The following is a 17,500-nucleotide window of genomic DNA, read 5'->3' on the forward strand; positions in this document are numbered from 1 at the left end:
CTTACATTGGTTGAAGAGGTCTTAATGAGCTTCTTTCATTGGTGGATCAGCCTCCATGAAGACATAGGCCATGATTAACAGAATCAAAACCCGCGATGCATCATGGGTAAATTTTGACTGATCTACAAATAATACTGAGTAGTTATTTATGACGCAAGGGAACTCGTAGATCAGTCAGTCTCGACTCGCCAACAACGTCAAACTCAGCCAGATAAGTGAAGGACCTGAAGTGCTGGAGATCAGATGACCAGGAGACAACTCCCCGATGGCTCAATGAGCTGCTTTCATTGGTCGATGATGAGCATCCGTCGTCTGAGGTTGACCGGTGATTTCGTCTAGCCATAATGATATGTCTGGAATATCCAGACGTCCATATATTCTTATCCTGAAGCAATTTGTCTTGTTATCCATCATTGTACCTGCCAATATATTGCACTGAATCCGTGATTAGAAAAAAAAGGACTTGAACCCATTGCCCTTTGTTTGTCAGGACAAAGCCCAAGCCATTAACCCAAGAGGTCCAAACCTCTTGACATAGATCAATGGCGTTGTACTAAGGGAGCTACGCTCTACAGGAAAGAAGAAGCCTGCCTGTCATGTTGAAGGTTTAGTATCTGATATATATGCATGGGGATTTTCCTTTCTTTGGCTGTTTTTTTCCCTTCCAAAATCCCTCTAATGCTTGATTGACAGGTCACCACAGCAACAAGTAAATTACCAAATCATTTCAGGAAGCAGTCCAACATGAGGCAAAACATATATATCGTTTGTTTTTCTCGACCTGCGCACCTCGATAGCGCGACCCTCCGTTGACGTCCATAGGAAAGTTAGAAATAAGAATTGCGCCATGCCAGAGATATAGGATGCACCGTGCCTCAGAACGACAAACATTTTCAGGGAGGAGGCATTTTGGCTGGTGGTTGCTGGTGGACATTGGACTGGTTTTTAAATCAACATTCCATAAATCTGAAAGAAATAACTATAGAATGAAAACTACTGCCCTGAGTACTCAAAGATTATAGTAAATAATTTACCCACAGGATGAGTGGTGAGACTAACTTGGGAGTAAATACAACCTGCAAACAGACACAAAAAAAAAAAAGACAAAAACATCTCCAAGACATCCTGACATGTTTTCAAGGTCAACTCCTGTGAGGACAAAAAGCCGCCAGCCTTCAAAGCGTCAACAAGGTAAACCATGACGTGACAAACCATGACAAACTTAGCTAACAACATTACGGTTTAGAAAAAACATCTCAGCTTCAGCTCGTCACAGCTTAATGTCACCAACACGTAAACACAGGTAAACACGTCATACAACTCCAGAATCACTCTGGTCCACTTACAAGAACTAGTCTCAATTCACCCAAAGTCTGCACTTGCACACACTCTGTCATGGATTTAAAAGCATTGGATGGGTGTAAGCATTGGCTGAAGGGAGTTTCCACAATTGTTAAATCCATGATGGAAACCATGCAAGTGTACACTTCGGGAGAAAGGTGGCAAATCGGGACGCAGGCCATATATGGGGGATTTACAGTAGGTCTGAGAAGGGTGTGGTCCGTCTACGGCACCCATCCTTTAACACAACCACATACTGGGCTTTTTGAAGGAAATTAGAGAATTTAAGTCCGGAACGGGCCCCGCAAATTGGCTTGGTTTCCTGACGGATTATAATCTGTCCCCGGGAAGAGGGAGAGAAAGAGAGGAAAGAGGATGGAAGCGAGCGGAGGGGGATTTGTAAACAGCGGATCAGCGTGCTGGCTTTCATGTCCCCAAATTGGCAATAGTAGTGGGGACGGCCGTGCCCTGTCTGTCTGTCACACTGAGGGCCTTAGTGACAGCCACTCTGAGCTGGAGTGACGGGCAGAAGAGGTGGGGAGGGGAGGGTGACAGAGAGAGAGGAAGCAGTATGGGAAAGAAAGACCGGACGCAGAAATGTATAAGGATACGCGCACACACACAGGTCACAGGAAAGTGCCTGTTATTGGAGCTGTGATCAGGCAGACGAGTAAATACAACATACAAACAGCCACACAAATACAACGACAAATGTATGCATACATACATACATACACACACACACAGGCCATGTCCGGAATTGGTCTTTACTACTACTTACTAAAACAAAATACTGTGTACTTATAATACCACATACAATTACGGGTTGGGTACAACAAATATCAACATACTAGGCTCACCCATACTGAGAATGCATCCACTGATGCGCAATTGTGGAGGTCTGGTGCCATTCATTCCTTATGGGCAATTCCTTGGTAACAGAATGATACGGAGACTCAGATTTTTTACTTTAATATGTAAGCCTAACAAAAACCACTGATTGCAAAGTTAAACCATATAACTCTATACACAAGAACGACTTTCATCAATTTCCACTGAACGTTTTACAAAAACACATTTACATGAAGAACAGTGCAGATGCAGAGTTTGGTAACAGAATGACGGCACAAACTGTCATTCTGTTACAAAACGTTGCATCTGCACTGTTCTTCAGGTAATTTCAAATATATATATATATATATATATATATATTTTATGGGGGGAAAATGTTAAAAGTAGTCCTTGTGCGTAGAGTTAAGGTTTGTTTAACTTTGCAATGATTGGTTTTTGTTTAACATACATTTTAAAGTGAAAAATCTTTAACTGTGGAATTGCTCTAATCTGATTATCATCTCATTATCAGCTGCTGTCAAACACACGTGGGTCAGAAAAGACGATTTATTTCCTTTAATAGCATGCAGCGAAATCGTTCTAGATGAAAATCTAAAATGAGTATGACATCTTGGCATTTAAAGCACACCAAACTTTATAAATGTCACATACTATTAAACTTCCTATTTTCGCATACCCAATCAGCTTACTATTAAGAACACAATTACGGGTCGGGTATTTGGGCCCGGCCAGTCGGCTACAGTCAGGAAGAGGACCTCAAAACAGGCAGGCTCGTGTTGACAGTACCATTGAGACACCTCAACATACAGTAAATGTAGACATCTTGCACATATACCCATGAGAATACGTAGTCATTTCTAGTCTCCGCCGGCACTTTGAAAAAGCTGCCACACCCGTCTCTGTACTGAACATACCGTACACATCTTTCATAAGAGCCTATGAGAGAGTGTACTGTATGTGTATGCACACGGTGAGCAGTCTCACGTGGCTGACGAGTAATGTGGCTGATCTTCAAAAGGCCTGTCAATGCTGAAACTCCCTCAGGCGGTTCGCTCAGCAAGGACACTTCAATCTCTACTGTTGTAGGTACCGAAGGGACAACCAGTCATCTCGCATCGAAGGGGGGATATGGGGGGGATATGAAGTGTGTAGGAGTGCGTGGATGGCGGTGGGGGGAGTGGAGCGGCGATGGAAGTATCGACTAGATTTTGTGAATGCAGAGACCATACTGCTGTCCTCTCAGAGTGAGAGAAAGAATGAAATAAAATAAAGGAAAAGGGAACAAAAGAGGGAAAGAGCGAAATAAAGAAACTAAGTACAAAGAAAGAGCAATATAAAGACAAAAATACAATAATCCAGTTAATATTGGCACTGTCAGTATTTTGATTTCAGAATAGCCTTGTTGAGTGGTGAGTCCAAATAACACAATGGACGGCACATACATAAAAACAATAACGGCCATAAAAATAAGTCTCAAAATACATTGGTCCCGCTAGTGTTGCACACGCTTTCGATCAGAGTCTTTCATTTTTCCAGTTTGAAATACAGCCATCAGAGTAAAACAACATTTGTGATCTACAATTAGATTGGATGTGTTTCTAATGGCACCCGGTTCCCTATATAGTGCACTCCTTTTGACCACAGCCCTATGGGCCCTGGTCAAATGTAGTGCCATATATAGAGACTAGGGTGCCATTTGGGATGCAGATTTTGAGCTACGCCGTATTCCAGCTAATTAAGTCATAGTTCACATGCAATCATCAGGCCAGAGTGTTTGGTGGAAAATCTGGGAGCGTTTAAGTGTCTTGCCCTCCACTTCTGCTCCAGCTGCACTCTGCGCTTAGGGCTGCACTTGGCTGGATGTTCAATTGCAATGTAAATGTTTCTTGGAATTTTTATTCAGTCAAATGGTTCAAGAATGTCCTGGCTAAAGCCTTCAACCCAGTGAGTAGTCAGAGAGCGCACAAGGCTATGTCTCGAACCCTCTCAGAACAAGCTGGGGAGCGAGAGAGTGTGTGATGGAGTGTGTGTGTGGTGAGTGTAAGTGAGAGTGAGAGAAAGTGTGAGTCTGGTTAGTGTGTGAGCATGGATGTGTGTGTGTGTACACTTGCAAGTCTCTGTGTGTGTGTGTGTGTGTGTGTGTGTGTGTGTGTGTGTGTGTGTGTGTGTGTGTGTGTAGGGCCTCCCGAGTGGCGCAGAGGACTAAAGCACTGCACCGCAGTGCTGAGGCGCCACTACAGACCGGGAGCCCCATGGGACGACGCACAATTGGCCCAGCGTCGTCCGGGTTAGTGGAGGGTTTGGCAGGGGGGGATTTCCTTGTCTCATCGTGCTCTAGCGACTCCTTGTGGCGGGCCGGCGCCTGCAAGTTGACTTAGGTTTTCAGTTGGACTGTTTCTTTCGACCCATTGGTGTGGCTGGCTTCCGGGCTAAGCGAGCAGTGACTCTCGACCATCGCCTCTCCCGAGTCCGTTGGGGAGTTCCAGCAATGAGACAAGATCGTAACTACCAATTGGATATCAACGGCCCTTTCCTGTAATTGTTTGTATGCACACTGTGCCAATGTGCGTGCATTCATACGTGTGTGTGCATGCATATCTGTGTACGTGTGTGACAAGAGGTCCAATAACAACAGCCCTGTCCTGTGACCTCTCCATCTCCCGCCTGCAACCATCAACCCTCCCAGAAACCAACCAAGTAAAAGGTTGTGCGTGTGTGTGTGTCCATCCTGCTACCAAGTCAGATGTTAACTGTGTACATCTCCCCACCATTACCACTGACATGCTGGACGATTGGATTCTTATCCGAGGGCCTAAAATCGATAGACACTGATCGCAATCGAGTTGATCGTAATCGAATTACAAACGTTTGAACTTCTATGGTGTAATAACAAGACTAGATTGATAACCATCTTTTTACTTTTCAGTATCACATTTACCCTAAATCTCAGCAAGATAATTCTTAGCTTAGAACTAGTGCAGGGCTCTCCAACCCTGTTCCTGGAGAGCTACCTTCCTGTATGTTCTCTCTCCAACCCTGTTCCTGGAGTGCTACCTTCCTGTATGTTCTCTCTCCAACCCTGTTCCTGGAGAGCTACCTTCCTGTATGTTCTCTCTCCAACCCTGTTCCTGGAGAGCTACCTTCCTGTATGTTCTCTCTCCAACCCTGTTCCTGGAGAGCTACCTTCCTGTATGTTCTCTCTCCAACCCTGTTCCTGGAGAGCTACCTTCCTGTATGTTCTCTCTCCAACCCTATTCCTGGAGAGCTACCTTCCTGTATGTTCTCTCTCCAACCCTATTCCTGGAGAGCTACCTTCCTGTATGTTCTCTCTCCAACCCTGTTCCTGGAGAGCTACCTTCCTGTATGTTCTCTCTCCAACCCTGTTCCTGGAGAGCTACCTTCCTGCATGTTCTCTCTCCAACCCTATTCCTGGAGAGCTACCTTCCTGTATGTTCTCTCTCCAACCCTGTTCCTGGAGAGCTACCTTCCTGTATGTTCTCTCTCCAACCCTGTTCCTGGAGAGCTGCCTTCCTGCATGTTCTCTCTCCAACCCTATTCCTGGAGAGCTACCTTCCTGTATGTTCTCTCTCCAACCCTGTTCCTGGAGAGCTACCTTCCTGTATGTTCTCTCTCCAACCCTAGTCTAGCACACCTGATTCTAATAATTAGCTAGTTGATAACCTGAACCAGGTTATTTTACAACTGAGTTTACAGTGAAAACCTACAGGAGGGTAGCTCTCCAGGAACAGGGCTGGAATGTCCTGTACTAGTGAAAGAAATTGTGAGATTTGTGTTAGGTGCTTATTGGGATGGTGAAAACGTTGGGTAAGTGATACTGGAATAAGCAGTGGTTGAATGACCTGAACAGTTGGAAAAGGGGAGTGCTAAAAGAGGCAAGAGTGGAACTAGAATTCAGAGATGCATATAATGAAACGTAAAGAGTGGAAACATTGGCCCTGTGTGGCTCAGTTGGAAGATCATGGAGCTTGCAACGCTAGGGTTGTGGGTTTGATTCCCACAGGGGACCAGTACAAAAATCTATGCACTCACTACTGTTAAGTTGCTCTGGACAAGAGCATCTGCTAAATTACTGAATTGTAAAATTGTAAATGGTTGCCTACCTTAAGAGCCCAAATCCTTTCTTCTTGGCCTTTTTCTCCTGGTCCTCAGAATCCTCGCTTTTCTTCTTCACTTTTTCTTTGCTTTTCTTCTCTTTCTTCTTCCCTTTGGTCTTCTTCTTCTTCTTCCCTGCCTCTGATTCAATCTGGTCCTGGCGGGATGAGCCACTGACGGGCGTGTCTCGACCTGAGCTCTGCTCTGACAGGTCATCTGAGAGGGAGGTAGCAAAGGTTAAAAGGTCAACTAGGGCTGACCGCATTTAGTCGAGTGGACGATTGTTTGGTCAATAGGCTGATGGTCGACCAAGATTTCTTTAGTTGAGCAGTCGCAATAAAAACAAATATTTCATGGTGCACAAGACACCCGTCTGTTTCGCGCCTCTCTCAGTGGACTTATCCATTGCGGAGGCCACGGGGATGGCACAGTCCATCACTCTAAGATACTGAAATTGTATATGGTTATATTATGTAAAAAATAATGGTGCAACACTAATAAATCTAATATTATTTTATAACAAATGCGCTTTCTCCTGCGTTGGATACTGACGCTGTCATCACTGTCACTATAATAATAAGCAATGTCGTTATCATTAGTAGGCTTTGTATAGTAACCACCATGGAGCTGTAGGCTTAAGAGCACATCCAGTTTAGTCTTAATACCATAACTTATTTAGGCCTATATTTCAATATATTGTATTTATCACTCATTCATTCATGCCATCACACAGCATACGAGACGTTCATGCTTTGAAATGCAATCAAGCATTTTAGTTTAAAAATGTAAAAAAGGGAGCTTTGAATAATTAGCCTAAACAATAAATAAAGCGCAGTTCACGAATGCATGCAACTGTTTTTAGTTTTTTGTAATTAGCAGACTCTCTGGTACACTTACATATTTAGTGTTGTTTACACCGTTCCAAATGATCAGAAAAATATATAATATTGTAATCTAACAGCAACTGTTTGGCACACATAATACTCACACAGCACTTGCTCCTATACCCTCCTTTTTCCTGGCTCTCCAGTAGTTTCCACAACTAAGTCAAATGTCTTCCACATATCGGACTTCCCCTTTCCCTCCTGAGCAAACAGTAAACGTTCACCCGTTTCGAGTTTCTTTTTCACGTCCTCCGCCTCCATTTTGCTGTCACGTGTTACTGTGTTCAGAGATTGTTCAAACCAATTTATTGCTGTGATTATGTAAGGCTATAGGTCAGGCCCTATTGGCCACATGCTTACGATGCTTACATGTGTCAACTAAAGAGAGCAATGGTTGAGGGAATAGGGAATGTTTTTACTCAACAAATTAGGGATTTCGGTAACATAACTTTTCAGTCAGAAACAAGTAATAAACTAAATGGCTGAAATGATGTTGCGGCTAACACAGTGCAATAAACACTTGCTGTGGTGTGGTGCCTTCACGCTGCAGTAGGGAGGAGAGCGAGACAACGTGTGCCAGTCACAGGCACTCGCTGTCATTTTTTTAACATTGTGACCATCGGGCTCTTTCGAGTCATTTGTGTGTCTTAATTATTTAACCAAACAGTGTGCTTAAAGCATCAGACAAGCTCAGTGCATATGTAGTTGCTTTTATTCAAACACATTGGGTGTGTGTCTATATATGGAAAAATAAGTTACAACATTTAAAGAACAGGACGACTCTTGGTCGACCAAGATTTTTTTTTAGCCGGGACAGCCTTAAAGTCAACACAGATGCCATACACACAATGAAGTAGACAGGCGGACAGACAAACACACACTCATATACATCCCCCATCCCACATGCAGTGATACTTTGCAGCCGGGTTCACCAACATGTCTTTTTGGGAAAGTGGGAGAGGGGGGTGCTGCCTCCAATCTTGTATTCAGAATCACTGGTTCCCCCTCTAAGCCTGAGGCAACCACTCCGTGAGGCCAGAGGAAAAGTCAGAGGCAATTCTGCTTTACGGTTCAGTTTGGATGCTCAGATGGTCGCTCAGATGGTCACACACACACACACACACACACACACACACACACACACACACACACACACACACACACACACACACACACACACACACACACACACACACATACATCTTTGGCTTCACATGAAAGATGTTGCATCAAAAATGTGCAGCTGTGGGATTAAAAAAGTTCCCTGCCCAGAAACGCTGACTACATATACATTGAGCCGCTAAACAGTGTGTCCTTTTGCGACCTCTGCGTTTTGCAGCGAATGTCAGCGAGTTAAGCAATGGCTAAATTACTCATTATTAATACCAGCGATAAACCAAAGTTTATACAACTCATGTGTGGAGATTTCTGAATAAATCGGCCCTATGTATTTTCCCTCGTCACCCACTGACCAATTTCAAATCAAAATTGGCACAAATGCTTATTTTACAAATAATTTGTATTGTAATGAGATGTGGCCTTGTTTGGGGATGAGGATAATTAGAATGATACCCAGTGTGCTTTGCAAGTGTCTATTTTTGACATTTTGGTCATTTAGCAGATGCTTTTACCACACTTCTGACACCAATGCAGTAAATTTGGGGCCACAAAATTGTGAACCGCTATAAAAATGGTATAGAAAAGTATTTGTATTTTATTACAGAATACATTGTATTGTAGTTCTGGCCAGTGAAATACAAATGACAAAATATAAAAAAATTGGAATATGTATTTGTCCCCCGCCCCCTCGAACCCTGGTTTAGAACATAGGGCTGTGGGAACTGAGGGAACATAGGGCTGTGGGAACTGAGGGAACATAGGGCTGTGGGAACTGAGGGAACATAGGGCTGTGGGAACTGAGGGAACACAGGGCTGTGGGAACTGAGGGAACACAGGGCTGTGGGAACTGAGGGAACATAGGGCTGTGGGAACTGAGGGAACATAGGGCTGTGGAAACTGAGGGAACATAGGGCTGTGGGAACTGAGGGAACATAGGGCTGTGGGAACTGAGGGAACACAGGGCTGTGGGAACTGAGGGAACACAGGGCTGTGGGAACTGAGGGAACACAGGGCTGTGGGAACTGAGGGAACACAGGGCTGTGGGAACTGAGGGAACATAGGGCTGTGGGAACTGAGGGAACATAGGGCTGTGGGAACTGAGGGAACATAGGGCTGTGGGAACTGAGGGAACATAGGGCTGTGGGAACTGAGGGAACATAGGGCTGTGGGAACTGAGGGAACATAGGGCTGTGGGAACTGAGGGAACATAGGGCTGTGGGAACTGAGGGAACACAGGGCTGTGGGAACTGAGGGAACACAGGGCTGTGGGAACTGAGGGAACATAGGGCTGTGGGAACTGAGGGAACATAGGGCTGTGGGAACTGAGGGAACATAGTCATGCTCAGTGTTGCATTAACGTTGATGGCGATTTCCCTTACCGTCCTCCGGCTCCGAGGGCCCATCGTAGGACTTGTCGATGGCGGTGCGGAAGCTCTGGTTGCATCCCCTCCCCCGCACCATGTGGGGCCTGGGGCGGTGGAAGGGCACCTGGCTCTGCTGGCTCAGCTGCCGGGCCTCCGACACGGCTGACTGGAGACTCTCCAAGGAGCAGGACTTCCATAGGCCCAAGGTGGGACCCAGGTCACTCCCCCTGGATGAGGACTCTGAGAAGGGGAGAGACAGGGAGGGAGGGGAGGGAGCCCCCGGTCAGCATGGATAGAAGGATGGAGGAGGAGGACGGGAAGTGGAAAGAGAGGAAGAGGAAAGAAAGGAGAGAGAAGATGAGCGGTTGGGGAGAAATGGATGAACAATTTAAAATGGGGAGTTAGAGTAAAAAGGATGCATAGAGACAGGTGTAAAAGATGGAGGCAAGAGAGAGAGGGAGGGAAAGGATGCATTCATGTAGAAGCAAAGGAAGAGGATGAAGGGGAGTGGAGGAGTGGAGGAGTGCCAAAGGACTGCCGTGAGTACACAGGCATGGGCCACAGTTAGGAGGAAGAGAGACAGAAAACAAGAGGACATGAGGAGGAGGACTATGAAGACAATAGGACAGACTAAAAGAGGACGATCACAGTTAATGAAGAGAACGGAGAAACAGAGAGAGAAGTGAGGAGGATAACTAACAGAAAAAACTAAAGCGGGAGGACACAGAGGAGGGCTGCGAAGAAGGGAGTGGATAAAGAAAGAGAAAAAGGAACAAAAGGGTCATGCAGGAAAAGGTCTCCTGCACATGTCAAACACATGGCCAAACCCTCTTCATGGGGAGCTACTGGGTACACAGGTTTTTGCTTCAACCCTGCTGTAACAAACAACAAAAGGTCCTGGTGAGCAGCTAGAGCAGTAGGTGTTCTAAATTAGGGTTGGAGCAAAAGCCTGCAGGATGGTATAGCTCTGTAAGGAGAAAGGTTGGTCCAATGGCTAGTGTTGTAGGTAAGTCAAAGAGGTCCATCACCAGACCATGGCATGCATAAGTAGGCCGCAGAGACAGACAAACAAAGGGGATGTGGCGAGAAACACACAGCCAGTCCCAAATCGTTCCCTAATCCTTCATTTGGCCCTAACGCTATTTTGCTAAAAGGAATGGAAAATAGTTTCAAACCGACTGAAAAAGTGACTATTTCTAAGTGTCTATTTCTAACTCACACCAGGGATTTGCAAGACATTTATTTTTCAAAACGTTCTTGGAGAAGGCAAACGCTCAAAATGTTCTCGTTTTAGACCCTCTTTTGTCAACTCAGTCTTCAAAGCATGAGAATATTCCTCTTGAAATTGATTTTTGGAGAGTGGGCGATAGAGTCAAGGGGAAAGGAGGGAAAGTGAGCCAGGGCTGCAGCAGCAGTGGCTTTTAAGTCCTAAATTGACTTTGAGGAAGAAGTGGGATTTGTGTGAAATAAGGGGTTATAAATAGAGAGCGGATGCGTTCAGGAATAAAATGCTCAATTTGAGAAGCAGGATTTGTGTCACAAATGTAATTGTGGCTGTCCGGCAAGCAGCCTGATAGAATTAAGCCGCTTGCTGCTGGAGTGCAGCAGTGAACGCTGGGCTCAGAGTGTGTGTGCAGTACACGCTTGTGTGCATTTGCAAGCACAACACCACCTGTATATATATATGTGTGTGTGTGTGTGTGTGTGTGTTTGTGCAAATGCACGCATATATTTTTGTGTGTGTTGTGTGCGCCCGTGTGTGTGTGTGCCTTCCCTTCGTCCATATCCAGTGTAGGTATGTCAAATGGGTGAAGGTAGATGTAAATGAATAACGTACGCGACGGGAGGGTGATCATCCTCTTGCAGAATCATTCAAGTGTGAACCCAACATTTGACTCCCATCACTGCCTGCTGTGGACCAGATGCTTAATGTGGGTTCATTCACTCACTCATCATGTCAGGTCAACAATCATTGGTGATCGGTGCAATCCTCTGACAGTGCAGCGCAAGACAGGAATTCCGTAAGGGATTCACACAAACCAGTAGTGCCCATCTGAATACAACTTTGAGCAATATGAGTAATGTTATGCAACTACCTCTAGCAACACACACCTACGTTATACAAATCAAAACACATTAGAATGTGTACGATGCAGAGAAGCATGGACGCACACACCGGAATGCTTCACGACTCTAATACTGCAGCACACTGTAAGCATCAGGGTTTCAAACCGACAGCAGAAACACACCCAGCGCTAGGATAGAGAGACTAAGAAGAGAAGATATACTTTATTAGTCCACGCAAGATGGACATTTGTCTTCTGCTTTTATCCAACCCCAGATATACATACACAAACACACATTAGATTGGAGAGGCTAAGCAATTTTGGGGGTTAAGTTACTTGCTCAAGGGAACATCGGCAGTAGGTGGCACCTGAGATATTGATGCATTTGTAAGAGCGAGCATTTCCCCTCTTTGACTAGAGCGAGCATTTCCCCTCTTTGACTAGAGCGAGCATTTCTGCAGCTCAACTGAGCAAGGGCGCCACCGGTGACGGAAATGCCACGTTTTAAGCTGCCTCACCCTGCAGTGGATGATTTAAAAAGGTCAGTTGTCATGGAGACACCTCTGTCTGTCTGTGTGTGTGTGTGTGTGTGTGTGTGTGTGTGTGTGTGTGTGTGTGTGTGTGTGTGTGTGTGTGTGAGCCTCGCTCTTCTTCTCATCATCATGGAGGACAGACATTATCGGTTTACCTTTCCATCTCGGAGAACCCTGGATTCAATCTCTGGGCTAGCCTATAAAACCACGCTCACTGTGATGGGAACTAGTAAAACAACCTATATTTTCCCCTTTCCAATAAATGGAAAAGGTATATAACGTGGGTGGGTGGAAACCTTCAAACCTATTTTAATACCACAACCTTTGGGTGTTGACATTTGAGCTGTACCAGATGAAAACAGAATAACTTAGTGTTCATAGGGCAATGTAGTGAAGAGGCAGATTCAACAAAACAAACAGGTTTAGAGTGGTACAGTAAGCAATGCACACGTACAGCTGAAGTCAGAAGTTTACATACACTTAGGTTGGAGTCATTAAAACTTGTTTTTCAACCACTCCACAAATTTCTTGTTAACAAACTATAGTTTTGGCAAGCCGGTTAGGACATCTACTTTGTGCATGAAAGTACTTTTTCCAACAATTGTTTACACACATATTATTTCACTTATAATTCACTGCATCACAATTCCAGTGAGTCAGGAGTTTACATACACTAAATTGACTGTACCTTTAAACAGCTTGGAAAATTCCAGAAAATTATGTCACGGCTTTAGAAGCTTCTGATAGGCTAACTGACATAATTTGAGTCAATTGGGGGTGTACCTGTGGATGTATTTCAAGGCCTACCTTCAAACTCAGTGCCTCTTTGCTTGACATCATGGGAAAATCAAAAGAAATCAGCCAAGACCTCAGAAAAAGAATTGTAGACCACAAGTCTGGTTCACCCTTGGGAGCAATTTCCAAATGCCTGAAGGTACCATATTCATCTGTACAAATAATAGTACGCAAGTGTAAACACCATGAGACCACGCAGCCGTCATATCGCTCAGGAAGGAGACGCGTTCTGTCTCGTTGAGATGAATGTACTTTGGTGTGAAAAGTGCAAATCAATCCCAGAACAGCAGCAAAGGACCTTGTGAAGATGCTGGAGGAAATAGGTACAAAAGTATCAATATCCACAGTAAAACGAGTCCTATATTGACATAACCTGAAAGGCCGCTCAGCAAGGAAGAAGCCACTGCTCCAAAACCGCCATGAAAAAGCCAGACTACGGTTTGCAACTGCACATGGGGACAAAGATCGTACTTTTTGGAGAAATGTCCTCTGGTCTGATGAAACAAAAATAGAACTGCTTGCCATAATGACCATCGTTATGTTTGGAGGAAAAAGGGGGAGGCTTGCAAGCCGAAGAACACCAAGAACACCAACCCAACCGTGAAGCACGGGGTGGCAGCATCATGTTGTGGGGGTGCTTTGCTGCAGGAGGGACTGGTGCATTTCACAAAATAGATGGCATCATGAGGCAGGAAAATTATGTGGATATAATGAAGCAACATCTCAAGACATCAGTCAAGAAGTTAAAGCTTGGTTGCAAATGGTCTTCCAAATGGACAATGACCCCAAGCATACTTCCAAAGTTGCAAAATGGCAGTATCATGTTTTGCGGGTGCTTTGCTGCAGGAGGGACTGGTGCACTTTACAAAATAGATTATGTGATTATAGATTATGTGGACATATTGATGCAACATCTCAAGACATCAGTCAGGAGGTTAAAGCTTGGTCACAAATGGGTCTTCCAAATGGACAATGACCCCAAGCATACCGCCAAAGTTGTGACAAAATGGCTTAAGGACAACAAAGTCAAGGTATTGGAGTGGCCATCACAAAGCCCTGACCTCAATCCCATAGAACATTTGTGGGCAAAACTGAAAAAGCGTGTGCGAGCAAGGAGGCCTACAAACCTGACTCAGTTACACCAGCTCTGTCAGGGGGAATGGGCCAAAATTCACCCAACTTATTGTTGGAAGATTGTGGAAAGCTACCCGAAACGTTTGACCCAAGTTAAAACCTCTTGACGGTCGCCTAGGATAGGGGGCGCTACAGCGATTTTTGAAAAAGATTAGTGCCCATTTTAAACGGCCTCCTACTCAAACTCAGAAGCTAGGATATGCATATAATTAATACTTGTGGATAGAAAACACCCTAAAGTTTCTAAAACTGTTTGAAAGGTGTCTGTGAGTATAACAGAACTCATATGGCAGTCAAAACCCCGAGACAGATCGTAACAGGATGTGGAATTCTGAATTGCGGACTGAACTTCATCACTTTGCCTATAAATCACACCGTGAGCAATGGTTCATTGAGCACTTCCTATTGCTTCCACTAGATGTCCCCAGTCTTTACAAAGTGGTTTGAGCCTTCTACTGTGAAAACTGACAGAATGAGAGTCTGTGGAAAGTGGTCACATGGGGAGGGCCATCACCATTATGACGCCGGCGCCCCTGGCTACCCTCCCCTTTCGAAACGTTTTGAAAGACAATGCAATCGTCCCCCTTGAATGTTATTGGAGCTCTGGTTGAAAAAGGCCCTAAAGATTTATGTTATACAACGTTTGACATGTTTGAACGAACTTTAAAAAAAAAAAAACATTTTGGTAAGAGAGGAGTCGGTACTTTTGGTGCAGCCTTCAGAACGCGCTAACAAGAAGACATAAAGGATTAACTTTTTCTAACGAAAATACATTTGTTGTGGACCTGGGATTCCTGGAAGTGCCTTCTGATGAAGATAATCAAAGGTAAGGGATTATTGACAATAGTATACAAGACTAGATTTGATATGCGATTGTTCCAAGATGGCGCTGACCTGTATTGCTAGCAGGTGCTTTCAAGAGATGCTAATCTATAAATCTTAGAATGACAATATTACATTTTAAAAATGTTTTCGAATAGTAATTTAGTAAATTGTAGTGCTGTTTCACTGGACGCATTTGAGGGAAAATAGTTAGTCAACGTAACGTCACGCGCCGATGTAAAATGCTGTTTTTATATATAAATATGAACTTTATCGAACAAAAGAATGCATGTATTGTGTAACATGATGTCCTAGGAGTGTCATCTGGTGAAGATTGTCAAAGGTTAGTGCTGCATTTAGCTGTTTTTTGGTTATTTGTGATGCATGTGGTTGGTCGGAAAATGGCTATGTGAATACTTTGACGATATACTCCTCTAACATAATCTAATGTTTTGCTTTTGCTGTAAAGCCTTTTTGAAATCGGACAACGTGGTTCGATTCAGGAGAGGTGTATCTATAAAACGATATAAAATAGTCCTATATTTGAAAAAAAAAAAGTTTTTTAATTTTGTTATGCTAACGGCGATAGGATTTTTCGCTGGATGTCCGTCCCGCATACGGGACAGAGCCCGTCAAGAACAATTTAAAGACAATGCTACCAAATACTAATTGAGTGTAAACTTCTGACCCACTGGGAATGTGATGAAATAAATAAAAGCTGAAATAAATCACTCTACTATTATTCTGACATTTCACATTCTTAAAATAAAGTGGTGATCTTAACTGACCTAAAACAGGGAATTTTTACTAGGATTAAATGTCAGGAATTGTGGAAAAACTGAGTTTAAATGTACTTGGCTAAGGTGTATGTAAACTTCCGACTTTAACTGTAAGTGGCCACTACTTTGTCTATTGTGAAATAATTAACTTAACTCAAAAGTTCCATCCAATCAAAGTACAGTCCAATTAAGGTCCCGAACAATCACAATTTAGTTCCAATTAACGTTGCAACCAATCATAGCTTATCTGCTCCCCGAGTGCACTCTGATAAATCACTAACAATGCGTCCCCGGGCGGGACACAGATGCAGGCAGAAGGCAGTAATCGTGTTTAGATGTATAGATGGAGCCTATGGTTGCATATTTGCTCAGTTAGACGTATGGCTCTGATAATGGTCAGGGACTTAAAAGGCCATTTCATAATTACAGACTCACCTTTAGTGGATTAGTCACGTGGAGGGATGGGAGGGGGAGAGGGGGGCAGGGACTAGAGATGGGACATGTACCATTTGTTAAAGCTAGGTTTAATAAATGCACTACTACACTGCGATAGACCACAAAGCATGTAGTGTGGGCAGAGCACACAGACAGATGGCCTTTCCCGCTACAGAGCGATCCATCAATTCAAATCAGCCCAACATGGTAACTTTCAACTTGAATCAACAACAGTGAGATGAGGGAGAGTGGGGCTGGGTAGAGAGAGCGCGATACAAACTACAACAAAGCAGGGTTCCATGTTGGCAGGGGAAAGGGAAGGCTACATGTTTTCAAAGTCTAATTGCAGAAGGGGACAAAACAAAATAATGGGCACTGCCAGTTGCCCAGCGGGCTAGAAGCTAGCCAGTGTTTGCCGCATCTAACAGGGCTTCAGTGTGGGTGGATCTCCCCCATCTCCAACAGAAACAAACCCAGGCATCAGTGGAGCAAAACATGCACACACACCACAACACGCACGCACCAAACGCTTGAAACAGCTGAGACAGAATTTGTTAGAAGCTGTGTGTGCGCAGGGCTACTATGTGGTGTGTGTGTGTGTGCGCGCTGGAAGCGTTCCCAGACCTGTGTATGAGTAGAGCTGCCAGGGGAAGATGTTAAGAGCCGGGGGACAACCAGAGGAGGATGGAGAGATGGAGACAGAGACCACAGTGGAGAGACGGAGAGAGAGAGGCCCCCTCCAAACATCCATTTATCCCCCTCTCCTAAATGAGCATGTTCTCCTCTGGCTGTTGATACACACACTCTAGTCTATTCAGAGGACCTGAGGATTACTGGAGCTATCCCTCTTTCTATGTCACAAACATGCACATGTGTAATCCTCAGGTGCATGTGTCTACGCGTTAGTGTTTCTTTGGCGCGCGCACACACACACACACACACACACACACACACACACACACACACACACACACACACACACACACAGAGAGAGAGAAAAATAACCCAAATCAGGATGCTTTAAAGGCTGGGCTTATTCAGGCGGTAGCTATGAGAAGGTAGAGAGTGAAGGAGATATAGGGGCACTAGGAGAGAAGGGAAAGGAGGATGATTTGGTAGGGGAAGCTTAAAGGATGGAGCATGTTACCTATAATCGCATAACACTAGGAAAGCACAGAGAGAAGGGAAGAGAGAGAAGCATGAGAGGGTGAGAACAGAGGAAGAGAGAGGAAGGAGGATAATTGGGATATGGAGAATAAGAGA

The 17,500-nt window shown here is 44.5% G+C and overlaps 1 protein-coding gene across 2 annotated transcripts in view; it reads right to left on the reverse strand.

The window, feature by feature from the left end:
• LOC115179418 (partitioning defective 3 homolog B) overlaps window positions 1-17,500 on the reverse strand; it is a 197,880-nt gene that overhangs the window by 47,638 nt on the left and 132,742 nt on the right. For both annotated transcript variants that reach the window (XM_029740918.1, XM_029740919.1), the window contains 2 exons: window positions 9,689-9,913; window positions 6,315-6,522 (listed from right to left, as the gene is read on the reverse strand). In XM_029740918.1, coding sequence (XP_029596778.1) covers window positions 6,315-6,522; window positions 9,689-9,913 — 433 coding nt within the window. The remainder of the gene's footprint in view (window positions 1-6,314; window positions 6,523-9,688; window positions 9,914-17,500) is intronic.

This window comes from Salmo trutta, chromosome 39, assembly GCF_901001165.1.
Source record: "Salmo trutta chromosome 39, fSalTru1.1, whole genome shotgun sequence".
NCBI classification, from domain to species: domain Eukaryota; kingdom Metazoa; phylum Chordata; class Actinopteri; order Salmoniformes; family Salmonidae; genus Salmo; species Salmo trutta.